Source organism: Eschrichtius robustus, chromosome 21 (assembly GCF_028021215.1).
Source record: "Eschrichtius robustus isolate mEscRob2 chromosome 21, mEscRob2.pri, whole genome shotgun sequence".
NCBI lineage: Eukaryota > Metazoa > Chordata > Mammalia > Artiodactyla > Eschrichtiidae > Eschrichtius > Eschrichtius robustus.
The window spans coordinates 35,908,296-35,925,377 of NC_090844.1; the positions used below are offsets into that span (position 1 = coordinate 35,908,296).

General features: G+C 42.1%; 1 protein-coding gene across 1 annotated transcript in view; it reads right to left on the reverse strand.

Moving 5' to 3' along the window:
* The window catches only part of HOOK3 (hook microtubule tethering protein 3), a 97,290-nt gene that overhangs the window by 41,505 nt on the left and 38,703 nt on the right, over positions 1–17,082 (reverse strand). Inside the window, exons 7-9 of the mRNA XM_068531958.1 lie at positions 10,519–10,581; positions 8,910–8,993; positions 2,952–3,115 (exon numbers count right to left, since the gene is read on the reverse strand). Of these exons, the coding sequence (XP_068388059.1) occupies positions 2,952–3,115; positions 8,910–8,993; positions 10,519–10,581 (311 nt within the window). The remainder of the gene's footprint in view (positions 1–2,951; positions 3,116–8,909; positions 8,994–10,518; positions 10,582–17,082) is intronic.

Genomic DNA, 17,082 nt, shown 5'->3' on the forward strand with positions numbered 1-17,082 from the left:
ATCCCGAACTCCCTAACTATCCCTTCCCCCCACCCTTTCCCCCTGGTAACCGTAAGTTCTCTAAGTCTATGAGTCTGTTTCTGGTTTGTAAATGAGTTCATTTGTATCATTTCTTTTTAGATTCCCCATATAAGTATAGTTTCTACTTCTAATGTGCAATTATAACTTTTTTGTCCTTCTAGTTCTTTGTTTTCTGTTAGTATTTATACAGTTTCATTTTTAACATTAACGTTTTCAATTTCCCTGGAATTCATTTGGGTATATGATGTAATACAGGAATCTAACTTTTCCTGCCAAAATACCTACCAACCATTCCAAAACTGTTTAACAAATAATTTAACCTTTCCCTATTGATTAGAAAACTCCATCTTTATCACATTACGTATTTTTATATATACTTGGACTGGTTTCTGGATCTTCATTTGTGTCACTGGTGTCTATTTTGCTGCATTGGTACCAAGCTATTTTCATTAGTATATTAGTACTTGGGTGTGGCAAGTACTCCCTCATTATACTTTGTTCTCAAAACATTTTGGGAATCTCTTGTTCATTGATACTTCTAGATGAACATAAAATTTGAATTGGAATCAAGTTCAAATTATATGTTAAGGAAAAAATGGCATTCTTATAATGTTCCATTAAAAACACCTAAAAGTATGTTCTCTCTCTCCATACAGTGTTATGTTTTATGTATAACTTAGAAGTTTTTGTCATCTAACTCCTTCATATTACTTAAATATTTTTTTTATTCTTCACTTAAATACTTATAAATGGAAGTTTTTCCTGATGATACTAACTAGTTATTGGTAAAAAAACTTATGACCTACGCAGCAGTCTTACGTTACCCCTCTCCCTGTTAAATGTTTATTGGTTCTAAGAAATTTTGAGTTAATTCTCTTATATTTTCTGGGTGGACACACATATTATCTACAAATAATCATCATTTATTGATACTTTTTGTCTTCCCAATATTTTAATCTCATTTCTTTTTCTTATTTCATTTTCTAGAAAAGTATTAACAGCAAAATCTTATATAGCATCTATGTGCCAGGCAATATTCTAAAAATACTTTATATATATTAACTCATTTAATGCTCACGAAAATTCTAGAAGGTAGATAATACTATTAGACCATCTTATAGTAGAGAAAATGGAGGCATGCCCAAGGTTACACAGCTAGTAAGTGGCAAAGCCAGGATTTTTAGAATGTCTAGAAAAACGTCAAATAATAGATTAATACTCATCCTCATTTCATTCTTAACTTTACTGAGAATTTCATGTACCAAGCTTATTTTATATTTTTCTTTCTCCTTTAACTTATGGATTGGAGGAGTTATAATACATTTAACAGTTACTGTAATAGATTTAATAATACTCAACAGGTTAACAATCCTGGGATAAAGCTTACTTTAATACTGGATTGAATTTGCTACTATTCTATTCAGGAATTATTTAAAGAATACTCATAAATGAGATGTCAGTCATTTGAAAATAATAGTAATAAACCCATTATGTTAATAAAGACAACATACTGTTTATGAAAAATAACTCCATTTTCTAAAACCAAAAAATGCTAAGAGTGGCAATATTTTTTATGTTCTGTGACTCAAATCATCTGGTTTAGTAGAAGATAGCTGGGTTCCCATAGCTGTTTCTACACTGGTCTGCTGTGATGGATTTTTGGCTGAGGTATATGAAGGAGACCCAGCCAAGCACAGAAATGCGGTTGGAAAAGAGAGGGCCCTGAAGACTCTCTGAGAGGGTCCTCGGATCACACTCTGAACCACAGATGTAGACCATAGGGGATGGATCGTTTTTGTAAGGTTTCTGAGAAGACTAAGAAAATTTTTTTATTTTTTCCTGTCAAGGCCAAAAAAAAAAAAAAAAATGCAGAAAGATTTCATGGGGAAACAAAGGACTGAGTCACTGGACAAGTAAAAAAACCTAATTGATATTTAATTTCTCCCAGTTTTGACAATGAAAATCTATGGCTGGGTAAGAAACAGGCCAGGATATGTTTTCTAGTAAATCACAACACGATATTTTATCATACTGCCAAGTCCTTCAACTTTGGGGTTCTATTTTGTCTTGCAGGACACCAAATTTTTCCTTTTCTTCTTTTCCCTTTCACCATCCAATCGCCAGTGGGCCCTCTTCCTCCTTTTTGGTCTTTTCCTCTCCCAGAAGATGTGTCTGGAAGACTGCCCCTTCACATCAGCTCGCCCTTTAAATAGGCCTGTCTCTATAACCCACGCACCTGGCCTTTATTTTGTGTTTCTTTAAACTGTGCTCTGGAAAGGGCACCAATCTCTAAATTCCGTGCCTATGTATTTTTTTGGCACCTGGCCCTTTAAGAAGATACACTTACTTTGAAATCCTATCCCTGCCGTTTGTGATCTAATTTCCTTTTTTGTTTTAAAGTAATTTCCGATTTTGAGTGAACTTAATCTTTCCAGCGACTGCTCCAACTCACCCTCAGGCTCCTTCGCTAGTTCTTCCTCTGTCTCTGATTTTTTTCTCTGTCCGCCTTTACTTGCCTCAGAGTGCCTGGCAGGATGGGGGTGGGCTGGTGTTTGCTTCCTTCCTTTCACTCAGTTATTGTTCAGTTGGGGCATTCTGTCTGCAAGTCACATTGAGGGTGAGCACTGACAGATTTTCCTAAATGTGCAGTTGTTTCATGTTATGTGGGAAGACTTTTGGGAAGTGGCTAATTGCACAGCCTCCTTGGTCTGCAGTTACCCGAAAGTCCTAACACTATATTCTTAACTTTAAAAGACATTACCCTGTGCACCGCAACAGAGAGTAGCCCCCGCTCGCTGCAACTAGAGAAAGCCTGCACACAGCAACGAAGACCCAACCCAGCCAAAAATAAATAAAATAAAATAAATTTATATAAAAAAAAAGACATTACCGAATTTTAAAAAATGAGATCTGAGTGAGTAGTCCATTACCTGAATGTTTCTTCTTGGAGCTGTTCTAACTGAGTCTGGAGCTGCAGATGCCTTCTTCCTGCTGGACTGTTAGGATCTTCTATAGAATCAGACTGATTCAGCCTTTCCATTAATACCTGATTCTCTGCCAACAGACTACTTTTCTCCTCTTGCAACGCTGCAACCTGTGAGAATATAGGAAGACAGTGGTTATTTTCTCCAATTACACTGGAATCCGCATAATCACTTGTGAATTACCATTACGAATTAAAGCCTGTTTTTAAAGAAGTACAAGCAACCTCCACTTAAAACACTGACATTATTTTGGAATACTGCACAGGCAGAGCGGTACGTAAGAGTAAGCAAGAATTCATTCTTTATTTTACATTTGAAAAGGTAATTCACCAAAGAAGATATGTAATGGCAACTAAGCACACAAAAAGATACTCATGATTAGTCATTAAGGAAATGCAAATTGAAACCACAATGTTATATCCATACACTCACTCCCACTAGAATGCCGAAAACCAGAGAGACTGGCTGTACCAAGTGTTGGTAAAGATGAAAACATATGGGGGCTTCACACACCTGTTCAGCACGTGAAGTGTTCCACAGGCTGTGAAAAACCGGTTCGCATTTTCCTAAAAAATTAAACACGCAACTACCACATAACCCAGACATTTTACACTTGGGTATTTATTTACCAAAGAGAACTAAAAGCTTATGTCCACACAGAGACGTAGAATGTTTATAACAGCTTCATTTGTAATACAGAAAAACAAATGTTTACCAGTAGGTGAATGGATAAATTGCAGCACATCCATACAACAGAATACAATTTGACAATACAAAAGAATTAACTATTAGTACCGATAACATGAATGAATCTCAAAATAATGAAAGAAGCCAGGCAGAAAAAGAGTACACTGTGTATGACTCCTTTCATATGCAATTCTAGAAGATAGAAGCAAATCTACAGTGACAGAAAGCAGAGCGGGGACCGGAAGAGGATTACAGAGAGTCATGAGAACTCACTATCCTGATTGTGGTGATGGTTTCACACGTTTATACATGTCAACATGCATCAGAACTGTACACTTTAAAGATGAACAGTTTACTGTATGTCAACTCCATCTCAAAGAACTGTAAAAACAGAAGTCGCCTGCCATTTCTGATTCTCCCTCTCCACCCCCATTTTCTCTGGAACTTGTTCCAGTTGGGCTATTGCCCCACCATCCTCAGGATCAGCCGACCTTGGCTTCTGTGGCTCCCAGGACACCTTCCTCTCCTGGTCTGTGTGCCTCCTCTTTACTCCAGTCAAGCCCTCTTCATCTCCCTGCCTTTGGCACACGCATGGCTTTTCCTTTCTAAATACACTGATGGCTTCCAGCTTCTGGGCTGTCAACATTGTTGAGTCACTGACAGCTCGCATGTTTCTATTTCCAGCCTGGAACCCTGCACTGGGTATCACGTCCACCTGGATGTCCACTAGGCGTCTGAATTTAACCTGTCCAGGTGGGACTCTCAATCCCCCCCGCCCCGCCCTCCCACTGTCTTCCCCATCTCAGCAATGCTAACTCTGTCCTTCCACTTGCTCAGGAAGGATCCGTCCCATCTCGTCCTCACACCCACGCCCACTCTTTCAGCAAACATCAGCGGCTCTACCTTCAAACGGATTTCAACCACTTCTTACCACCCCTCAGTTCTGATTTAAGCCACCCTAATTTTTGGCCTGATGATTGCGAAGGCCTCTGAGTTGGCCCTCACCTCCACCCGGCAGCCACCATAATCCATTAAAATAAAATCCGGATCACAGGACGTCTTTGCTCACAAGCCTCCCGCGGCTTCCCATCTATTTACTCAGCCTGTCAGTCCTCTGCAGACGGACTCCTCTCCCCAGGCTTCGCTCCTGCTGCCCTCATCTTCGTGCTCCCGGAGACACCAGTCGCCCCGCGCCAGGCCTGTGCGCTGAGCCTGGAGGCCGCTCACCCACCCTCTAGGATTTACTAACTCGCTGCCTCCCCGGCAGCCTTTGCTGACAACCCACTCAGAACTAGTTCCTCCCACCCCGTCCCCCCGCCCCCCTCCCCCACGTCCCCCTTTCTCTAGAATACTTATCAGCAGCACACGACAGACCGTATTCTTATCCTGTTCACTGTCTGTCTTCTTTATCGCATGCAAGCACCTTGGGGGCAGGGATGTTTTATCCATTTCTGTGTTTTCCCCTATCTTCACTGTATAGACAGCAGCTAGAACAGTGGATGGTCTGGAGTGGGTGCGCAATGTTTGCTGAATAAATGAATGAGTCTGAAATGCCAGCTCTCTAACTCGTCAGATTTCCATAAATGCACGAGTCTTTTCTCAGAGTAGAGCAGTAGCTCAATTCTGTGCCACTGGTCTATTTCATTCATTTCTGCTCTTTCATTCTTTTTAAAATAAATATCTAAGGCTTTAAAATTTAAAAGCTCATTTCTTTGTTAATCATTTCTATCTTAAATTGCACTTTGTTCAGAAAGCATGATCTAAAGACACAGATTCTTTGAATTTTATTGGGAATTGCTTTATAGCCTGGTATTCGGTCAATTTATATGAAGGCTGAGTGCATAACGCAACATCTTAATACCAGACTTATCAGACTAGCAAATGTTGCTAAAATATTTTAATTCAATATATTTGGCAGAAATCCTTTTCACACACACAGAAAAAGGTGTCAACTACAAATTGGCACGTGCCATCTACCTCGACAAGGATTAAATCATGAGCTGCTGCAGCTGCTGACCTGTAACACCCCCTGAAAGGAGTTAGGAAGAGATCAGGAACGAGGCCCTCCGTGCTCTGGGAAAACTGGCAGAACAGGCCTTCAGATAGTTAGATTTTCAGGAGAAGATTTTATGAGCCCAATTCTTGCATCTCCTCGTACCTAGAAAAGCACTAAAATCATCAACGGTGACAACTGCTCCTCGTGACTGGCAGCCACCTTCTGCCAGAACGTGTGCTTCACTGCACGCACCCCTTCACCTAAATCACATACATACTGAGCTCCACCCCACCTCTTCGGAGCAGTTCCTCAGAGCTGAGATGCTGTCTCTTGGGCTATTGTCCTCATTTTGCCCCAAATAAAACTTAACTCACAACTCTCACGTTGTGCCTTTTTTTTAGTCAACAAGGAGACTAATTAAAAATAATACATAAACACAATTTAAGAAACAAAAAGCAAATAAAGCAAAGGGGCTTATAATGGAAAGCTACAGTTTCCCATTGAGTTTTTCTACTTCCAAGAGACAACTAGTTTTAATGTTCCTAACTTTACTGTTTTTGGCTGTGACCTGACATCTCTCAATAGCATGTTATACCCACTATTTCTTGATTTATCAACCTTACACATTATCTAGTGACTTGTCTCCTCTGACATGTGAAATTAGAGCCACTTGCGCCATCCCCTTTCCACAAATAGTTATATAGCACTATTCCTGCTCCGTTCACTGGCCACCTCTGCAATTTTGAACAACTACTCATTGACTTGTTTCACTCCATCACATGCCCACTCATTCACTCACTCAGATACTTATTGTGGGTCTACCACGTGCTAGACACTGTTGCAATTTTCTAGGTGCAAGGGATACTACGATGGAAAAAGCAGAGACAGTTCTTATTCTTATGTGTTACATATTCTAAACAAATCATCATAGTAAATATATAAACAAGAACAAATCATATTAAGCAAGAAAGTAAACTAATAAATACATGCAAGACCTAGAGTGTAAGTGCTCTGCAGAGGGTTAAAGCAAGACTAAGAGGAGAGGCCGGAGGACGACTGTAGGCTGGTGACCGAGGAGCTTCCCAGGGAGGCTGAGGTTAGTACTGGGCACACCTAAGTGGCCAGTAAATATTTCATGACAGATAAACCACGTGATCTGGAGCTGAGACTGGATGGCGAGAAGGGGCCGGCCACGTATTGCCTGCGGCTCCCTCGTGGTGAGACGAGAACATGGGGGGCCCCGCCGGGCCCTCACCGCTCTGCCTCATTCTGCTTCTCCTGCTCTGCCTCCATCACCCACACCTTTGCCTTCATAACACTGCTTCTCCACAGGACGGGGCTAAATGCTGAAGACCAATGATGTTCACATCGCTACCTCAGAGGTCACATCAGCACGCCTGTGTTACGACTGCTTTCTCCAGAGCTGAGTGTGTCACGGCGCTGCCACCAATCTCCTCATAACCTCTCTGCAGCCCCGCCATTCGCTTTGCGATCTGTTCACACCAGGGACTGGTAAACTCTTCTGTAAGGAATAGGGCAGTGAACAGCTGAGGCTTTCGGAGCCACAGGTCTCGTGGCGAGTCCTCAACCCTGTCTCTGCAGCGCGAAAACACCAGAGACAGCACATCAAGGAACAAGCCCGCCTGCGCTACCACTTTACTCGCGAGACAGAGGGCCGGCTGCAGTCTGCCAATCCCAGTGTACGACTTGAACGTTACACCATCAAAGAGAATGTTTATATCCTGCTCATAAAAACAACCAACTCTTATTTATCATTATTGTAAAATACTGCATTTGTGTATAGCTGAATTTTAGAATCTGAAAAGCAATTAACAGCACTTACATTATGACTAGGTAAATATTACTTACTATATAACCCAGAACGTGTACTCTGATCACTCTTTTTCCTATCTGCATCCAAAGCAATGACCAACTCATGCCTTTCAAGGTAAAATGCTTCTAGTATAAAATATCACGAACCCTGTGTGCCTACTACCCAGCTTTAACACGTATCAAAACATGGCCAATTATGCACCCATCTGGACTTCCATCCGCTCCCCCCTCCTCCCTGATTTTGAGGTAAATCCCAGACAAACAGTTTTATTTCTTATTTTCTGTCTTTTAATCTAGGAGAGATTTCTTCAACTTTATTTTTAACTATTCTATTGAATTTTTTAATTTTGACAATTCTATTTTTAGTGTTTCTTGATCTCTGATTTTTTCTTTTTAAAATAGCATCTGGTCCTTATTTTATAGATGCAATATCTTCACCAATTTCACGAGGGTATTAAAAAATTAAAAAGAAAAATCTCTTCTACTACCCCAATTTCTCCACTTCCTCTAGGGCTAGTTTCCTGTTTATCTTGACCCTTCTCTTTTTTGTTACGCAGATTTTCCTCACATGTAAGAATCAGTTTTCTGTAAATTAGAGAATCCAGAAAGGTCAAAATGAAAAGGGCCTTACCCTGCAATACTAATACTCGGTCTAACCTCCTGTACTTCTGTTTGCTTAACTTCTTTAGAAGAGAACCCTCCAACTGGGAAACCAGCTACAGGTCAGGGTATGTGCAGTGGGTGACGGGCAATGGGGCTGAGCTCTCCTGTAGAAGACCCTGTTACACCTCGCTGCAGCCTTCCACCAAGCATGGGGGCTCTCTGGGGTTCAGCTACAGCAGCTCCCTCCCCCTCTATAGGTGTTCTTGGCCACTGCACTCTTTACTCCTTTTAGGCCGTTTGGCGCTTTATCCAGCTGCCTTTTGGCCTTCTGGGGCTGGTGATGAGCAGTGGTGCGCTGCTGCTGGCTGTAACCAAGCTGCTCGCTAAATACTCGGGAGTCTGGTGAGCCGACTGTTAAACCATGAACAGCCCGGAATTGGTCGCTGTGACAGCGTTTATACCGTGGAAATTGGAAAACGCTACAAATCAGGGCTTTTAAAAATCTCCCCCAGCCCCCCTGAGAGCGGATCTCTCTCCGCTTTCTCTTCTTTTCTTGTGGGCTTATCCCATTTTAAATTCATTTATTATGAATTTGATGCGCCTGTGAGAAGGAAGGAAAACTCTGACCTTTGCTCAGTCTGCACTCTTTTTCCAGGCGCTGTTTTCCTTTTTCTTCTCGAACTAGGGCTGTGTTACAGCCAAATTGTACCGCACGTGGGACCCAGGGCACGTGGTGGGATACAGAGCCGCGCTGCAAACAGGCGGTGCAAAACCACATCTCTTACCTGCAGATCCAACTCATGGCACCTTTGAGCAATTTCTTCCTTGGCCGACAAAGCTTCATTCAGTTCCTCTGAAGTTTTCTTCAGCTGGGTAGAAGCAAAGAGCTACAGTGAACACTGCAATATGACGTGGCAACAACTAATAATTGCACATGTACAATACAGAACGAAAACGCTTCCCCCTGTTCTTTCTGTGGGGCAGGGAGAAATCAAGAACCCTCCTGCACAAGTCAAAAGAAGGCACTTCTAACTGCAGACATCTTTTAGTCCTGAGTCTTGTCTTTTCTGTACTTGGAAATTGGTTCTTTCCTCATATCAAGTTTTCTTATACATCTCCTAGGGCTACTTGGTTCTTGGTAATGTTGGTTCTGTAATAACTGAGAAATCTCACCTTGGTAAAATATATATGTGCTAGAGGAACAGGGGTTCAATTGTTAAAATAAATAGCTAGTGTATTTCAACACAATTGTTATATGGTTTAAAAAATATTTATTCTCTCAGTACTTAGCAGTCAGGATATATGGCCAGAAGAGATAGGCAGCTGGATTGGTCTTGGATTGAGATTTTGCCCCGGAGAAGGTATTATGGTAAGAGAATCGATTATATTGACAAAATCATCACAATAATAGACCGTGAAGTCTAGGCCAGAAAGAGAAGGTAACTGATTAAACAGATGATGAACTGCGTAAGCTAAAGTATGAAGTGGGGAGATTTCCAAAAATAAGATGACGATGTTGGCAGAAGAAAGAGGAGTAGGCTTTAGGCAGGCAGAACAGTAATGTTCACCGTGGAGTCTAAGCAAAGTGAGGAAGAACGAACGTAAGATGATGGGCTGTCAGTGAAAACCAGACAGTTCACTTCTTCACAGAGATGAAGGGTAGAGGAGACTTCTTCAATTGAAGAATAACATGGGGCTTCCCTGGTGGCGCAGTGGTTGAGAATCTGCCTGCCAACACAGGGGACATGGGTTCGAGCCCTGGTCTGGGAAGATCCCACATGCCGCGGAGCAACTAGGCCCGTGAGCCACAACTACTGAGCCTGCGCGTCTGGAGCCTGTGCTCCGCAACAAGAGAGGCCACAACAGTGAAAGGCCCGCGCACCGCGATGAAGAGTGGCCCCCACTTGCCACAACTAGAGAAAGCCCTCGCACAGAAATGAAGACCCAACACAGCCATAAATAAATTAAAAAAAAAAAAAAAAAGAATAACATGAAATAAAAGGTAAAATATCTTTTGTATTATAAATAAATCACAGGATTAAATGCATGCCATTTTCCAGGACTGCATCTATTGTGTTAAACGTGGCATACAGAAAGATATCACTAATGGAAAAAGAAAAACCATGACTAGAAAACATGAATTATAGTAAGTTAAAGAGGTTAATTTATTTTAAAGTGGGTTGTGCAACAATATGTTAATTACAAATTACAAATTTAATTACAAGTGTGTAATATCCATTAGTAAAGTGGCTTAAGTTCTTGAATTTTAGGTAAAAAATAAAGAATTATACCAATATATTTCATAAGCAATTTCAACTGAAACATCCTTTTCATTAATATCTAAAGTTCACCCTTTAATCTCTGCATGGAAAAAAACAATGCAAGATCAGGTACCTGGCGATCAAGGTCAACATAGGCATCATTCCCAGCAGAGACAGGAGACTCTTTACTCATCAGCTGAAATTAAGATTTAAATGATTACAACCAAGAGAAAAAAGTGACATTCTGTATAATACACTTACAACAACAAACATGAACACCCAGCTGCCATAGAATTATAAAAATTACAACGAAATCACAAATGTAAAAGGAATATTTTCCTATACATTGAAGCTCTTCAGCCTGGAGCTTTGTTTTGCTGCAGGATTAGCCTTCACTTAAAATCACACGTGTAATTCTGGTATGCATTTTCACAGCAGGGTCAGTCACGAGACTCAAGTATTACTTGTTCTTACCACTAAAAAGACAAGTCTTTAAGTTAAAATGTGGCTAAATATTTAAAATATTGACTTTTCAGTAAAAAAATAGCAACACTAAGTAACTATTTCTGAAGAATAAACGTGGGTCACATCAATATCAGCCCAAATTAACCGCTAATGTTCAGTGATGACACGCACATACACACGAATCTAGGTCTCAGCCTCTCTCACCCTTGTGTTGCACACAGAGAAGATCCAGAGGGTGTGTGAGGGTTTGGGGAGAAGGGATAGAATTCTGACTGTGACAAATGTCAGGGGCAGACTCAAATGTCCCAATTTTCTCCTGTTTCCTTCTTATGCTCTGTCTGAAGGACAAAAGAGAGGGACAATTAGAAAAGTGGGGACAGACTATTGAGAGATCTTGTAATTTCAGCCTTCATCCCACTCTCTAAAGAACTGAAATGTTATGCTCAGCTGTACCTTTTTCTCTGCATCAGTGGTTCTCAACACTGATTGAGAAGTCCCCAAACTAACAACACCAGCATTGCCTAGGAACTTGTCAGAAATGCAAATTCTTGGGTCCCTGCCCAGATTTACTGAATCAGAGACTCTAGGGTTAGGGCCCAGCACCACACACTGAAGTTTGAGAACCACTGCTCTACATTAATGTCATGAGAAGAGTGAAGGTCCCTTAGCATAATTAGGAGGGAAAAAAATCTCAGAAAGAGTAAAAGAATACTGGCTTCAATTTTTTATGCTTTTATTGTAAGAATATTAATAAAAAGATGTTCAAAAGATTTTTCTTCCAATTAAAAAAATAACACCCAATGTAGAGAAGATAAAATTCAGAAAAAATACAAAGAGAAAACACCCATTATTCTACCATCCAGAAATAACCACGTCTATAATTTTGAACTATTCAAGAAGCTACCTGTGCCATGGGTTTCACACAGCTCAAGCAAGAAAGACAAATACAGTATCATGTGATGAGGGCTGTGACAGACACTCAGAGAGGAAGGATCTAATTTGGGGGAGGGCCGGGGGGTAGAAGGGAGTGGAAGTATTTTCTTCCAGTCCCCATTGTTACATGTTAGTTCTTATCATAACACAGCAGCACCTGTGAATAAAACCCCCTGAACACAGCCTCCTCCCAGTCAATCCCAGCTAGGATGTCCACCTTGACAAGGCTTCCAGGTCCTATACCTCCCGACTTCCTCCCTGGTTTTCACTGACAGCCCATCATCTTACGTTCGTTCTTCCTCACTTTGCTTAGACTCCACGGTGAACATTACTGTTCTGCCTGCCTAAAGCCTACTCCTCTTTCTTCTGCCAACATCGTCATCTTATTTTTGGAAATCTCCCCACTCCGTACTTTAGGTTACACAGTTGATCATCTGTTTAATCAGTTACCTTCTCTTTCTGGCCTAGACTTCATGGTCTATTATTGTGATGACTTTGTCAATATAATCGATTCTCTTACCATAATACCTTCTCCGGGGCAAAATCTCAATCCAAGACCAATCCAGCTGCCTATCTCTTCTGGCCATATATCCTGACTGCTAAGTACTGAGAGAGTAAATATTTTTTAAACCATAAAATATAATACATAGTTTCCAATCTCAGCTGGGCCTTCAAAGTTGCCCCCAAAGTGCAGCTATGCTTCCCCAATCAGCAGTCTCTTTATTCCCTTTAGAGATTATTCCAAACCTTTCCTACTTCTCAAACCTCACCAACTCCCCACTACCCTTCATCAGAAAACCTTGCCTGCAGATAAGAAATTCCCCAATTTCCTGTACCTTAACCTACAAAATTGGCAGCATTCATATGCATCCTTTCCTTCTTCAATCTTGTTGTAATACGCTCTCAACCCTGTCTCTCCCCAGCTTCTCAGAGACCCTCTACTATTTATCATCCTCTCTCTTGTTATCTCAACCTCTATCTTGCTCTTTCCTGTGGCTTCTTCCTATTAGCATTTAAAGAATTAAAAGACTATCACTTACTTGATTACCAATCACATTTCTCCAAAGAAGATAACATACAAATGCCCAACAAACATATGAAAAGATGCTCAACATCATTAGTCTTTAGGGAAATACAAATAAGCCACAATTAGAAAACACTTCACATCCACTAGGATGGCTAATATCAAGAAGATGGACAATAACAAGGGTTGACAATGAGGGAGAGAAATTAGAATTCTTAGCACGTTGCTGGTGGGAATGTAAAATGGTGCAGCACCTGTGGAAAACACACCTGTGCTGGCACTGCCTCAAAAAGTTAAACACAGAATTACCATGCGGCCCAGAAATTCAATTTCTGGGTATACATCCAAAAGAATTAAAAACAGGTGTTCGGACTTCCCCGATGGCGCAGTGGTTAAGAATCCACCTGCCAATGCAGGGGACACGGGTTCAAGCCCTGGTCCGGGAATATCCCACAGGCCGCGGAGCAACTAAGCCCGTGTGCCACAACTACTGAGCCTGCGCTCTAGAGCCCTCGAGCCACAACTACTGAGCCCACGTGCCACAACTACTGAAGCCCGCGCACCTAGAGCCCGTGCTCCGCAACAAGAGAAGCCACCGCAGTGAGAAGCCTGCGCACCGCAACGAAGAGTAACCCCCGCTCACCGCAACTAGAGAAATCCCGCACACAGCAATGAAGACCCAACACAGCCAAAATTATATAAATAAATAAATAAATAAATAAGTTTATTAAAAAAATAAAATAAAAACAGGTGTTCAAAACAACCCCGTACACTCAGGTTCACAGCAGCACTACTTGCAGTACCCAAAAGGTGGAAACAACTCAAATGTCCATCAACTGATGAATGGATAAACAAAATGTGGCACACCCACACCATGGAATACCATTCAGCCACGAAAAGGAACTAAGTATTGATACATGCTACAAAATAATCTTGAAAATGGCAAATTTTATGTTATGTGTATTTTACCACAACAGAAAAAAAAAAAATCAAAGTCAGCTGCACCTGAATAAAGACATACAGACAATCATCTTACAAAAGCCCTTCTTCAATTTCATAGTTCTATCCAGCCACCCCGTCCTCCTCCACGGCCCAATCAGTCACCAAGCCTATTAAGTAAAGCTCTGACAATGTTCAAATCTGTCCACCTCTCTCCACCCAGCCGCCGTAACCTAGTTCAGGCTTCCATCGTTCCTCACTGGATAATTACAAAGGTCTCAACTGCTCTCCCTTTTTCTAGCCTTGTTTTCCTCCGATCCATTCTTCTCATTGCCTGGATTTTCTCAAATACAGACTTCAGTGTATTTTCTCCTTAAAAAGCAATTCACTGGTTTCCAAATTTCCAGCTCTTTCCACAAAGCTGCTCAGCATCCTACTGGCCTTACGGCTCTCGCCTCGCCTAAAGCACCCACACCCCCCGCGCCTGCTGAGGCTTCTTCCAACACCTCCCTGCGCCACGCGGCTGCCTCCTGGACCGCGAGCGTGTGCCCTTCCTGACCTCTTCTCCTCCTCCAGCGCTCAGACGAGACGCCGCGCTCTCTGAGAGCCCTTCCCCAACATCCCCACGCTGAGGGACACACTCCTTTGAGGTCCTACTATCTTTTCCCCATCACGGCACTTTTCATTCTGAATGCTTTGGCTGTATTCGAATTGCTTGTTTGGCCATTCTTCCCTTTAGATCACACTTTGTGAGACAAGAGGCCATGTCTATCTTTCCCATAGTTGTATCCTGAAGGCCCCCTATAGCTCCTACTGCATTCTAGGTGCTTGGTTAAGTATTTACTAAATAAACACAATGCATACGCAGGTAAATGTAACGCGTTAGTGAGTAGCGGCATCGTCAGCACACAGCAGGCGTAAACGCTTGCCAGTACGGTTGTCACTATCCATCTCTCTATTTCAGATTTCCTCAGGATAAATTCCTAAAAGTGAAATTACAGGATCAATTACAGTAAGGCAGAACAGTTAGTGGCCCCCTTATTATTTTTCCTGTCTTTGCTTAGTAACAGAATCCTCAAATTTTGGCTGGGTCCATGACCACCTGGAAAAAAGACCACATTCCCCAGCTTCCCTGCGTGGCAATGTGAGTAACAGCTGGATAACAGGAGTGAGAGTTCCTGGAAGTTTACTAAGAGGAAGTGGAGAACCTTCCTTCAGCCCTGCCTGCTGGCTGGAATGTGAATGTGAGGGCTGGAAGCCAAACAGCCACGGCTGACCACGGGGTGGGAATCCCATATTAGGGATGGCAGACAACAAGATGCAAGAAAGCTGGGTCCCTGATGCTTACGGAGCCAACCCATGACCACTTAAGAGCAAATTAAACTCATATCTTGCTTGGGTGACCATCATTTTGTTAGTTTACCCTCCTACCATCAGTGCTGACTGACAAACTGATCCTCTCTTAAAAGCTTTGCTTTGTTGAAATGTCCTGTATAATAGTGAATTTGGCTGATCCTTTGTCCCCAGTGACTGGGAGGTAGCCTCTAAATCTCTGGGATTTCTCTGCTGAGTGTCTTTGTTAGTCATGGTGGGTCTCTAGATAGTTTAAGCTAGGAGATGACTCTGGTTGGGGGCTGGTGACCCCAGGAAACCCAACCGCATATGAGAGGGTTGGGGCTTTGAGCCACTTGATATCAGCTTGGCCTCTGGGGAGGAGACATGGGCTGGAAATTTAGTTCAACCTTGTGGCCAATGAGCCAACCAATCACACCTATAAAATGAAACCCCAACAAAACGCTGGACATGAAAGCTTGGGTGAGCTTCCCTGGTTGGCAGCTCTCTGTGTGTTGTCATCACACAGTAATGTGCTGGGAGGGTGACATGTCTTGATTCCACAGGGAGGGGACAACGGAGACTGAGTTTGGGACCCTCCCAGACCTCCATTTCAGGGGGTAGGGGACTGGTTCTGATTTGTATCCTTTTGCTGTAATAAAACCATCATTGTTACTGAGTTCTATGAGTCATTCCAGCAAATAATCAAATCTGAGGAGGTACTGGGAACTGCTGGATTCATAGTCAGTTGGTCGGACTTAAAAGGAAATGCTTCATAGCACAGGGAGATCAGCTCGGTGCTTTGTGACCACCTGCAGGGGGGATAGGGAGGGTGGGAGGGAGACACAAGAGGGAGGGGATATGGGGATACATGTATACATATAGCTGATTCACTTTGTTATACAGCAGAAACTAACACAGCAATGTAAAGCAATTATACTCCAATAAAGATGTTAAAAAAATTTGTTTAAATAAAAAATAAAAAGTAAAATAAAAAAGGAAACACTTTATCTTAATTTGCATTTAGCATTTTTCCTGTTTGTTGCATTTTTTTCTGTTAGTTACTTACATTCTATACTATTTTAGTTCCCTTAAAGGTTTCTTCCATTACTTCTATGATTAAAAAATTCTCCCATCTTAAGATCATTTTCACTTTTATAGTTCTATGTCTGACACCTGATGGAGTTCAGGACATGCTACCCCCAAATATGGCAGCTTGGCATGTTGAATGTTTCAAGTTGAAGGAATCTGAGAAACAGCAGGGACAGGAAAGATTTTCTGACCTTCCTCTGGAGCAGGTCTTAAGTCCCTCACGTGAGAGGCGCCCTCCCTATGCTCAGAGGAAAGGAGTATCCATCTCTCCAAAGTCAGAGGGATGCGGAAGGAATCTGAACAAACAGGACTCGCCGTTTTTCGCCCTATCACATTTTTCCACGAGACTTTCCACTCTTCACCAAATCTAGCATCAAAACACTCAGGCTGAAACACTTCTTTGGGCTTCCCTGGTGGTGCAGTGGTTAAGAATCCGCCTGCCAATGCATGGGACACGGGTTCAATCCCTGGTCCAGGAAGATCCCACGTGTCGCGGAGCAACGAAGCCCGTGTGCTACAACTACTGAGCCTGCACTCTAGAGCCCGCGAGCCACAACTACTGAGCCCACGTGCCGCAACTACTGAAGCCCACACACCTAGAGCCCATGCTCCTCAACAAGAGAAGCCACCGCAATAAGAAGCCCGCACACTACAAGGAAGAGTAGCCCCAACTCGCCGCAACTAGAGAAAGCCCACGCGCAGCAACAAAGACCCAACACAGCCAAAAATAAATAAAATAATTAAAAAAAAAAAGAAACACTTCTGTGATCTTCATTTCTTTATGAAGCCTCCTGTGTTGTGTAAAACTTAAATACATTTGTATGCTCTTCTGTTGTTAATCTGTTGTTTGTTTGTTTGTTTTTAACAGAGGCTCCAGCTAAAAGCTTGAAAGGGTAGAGGAAAAAAACATTT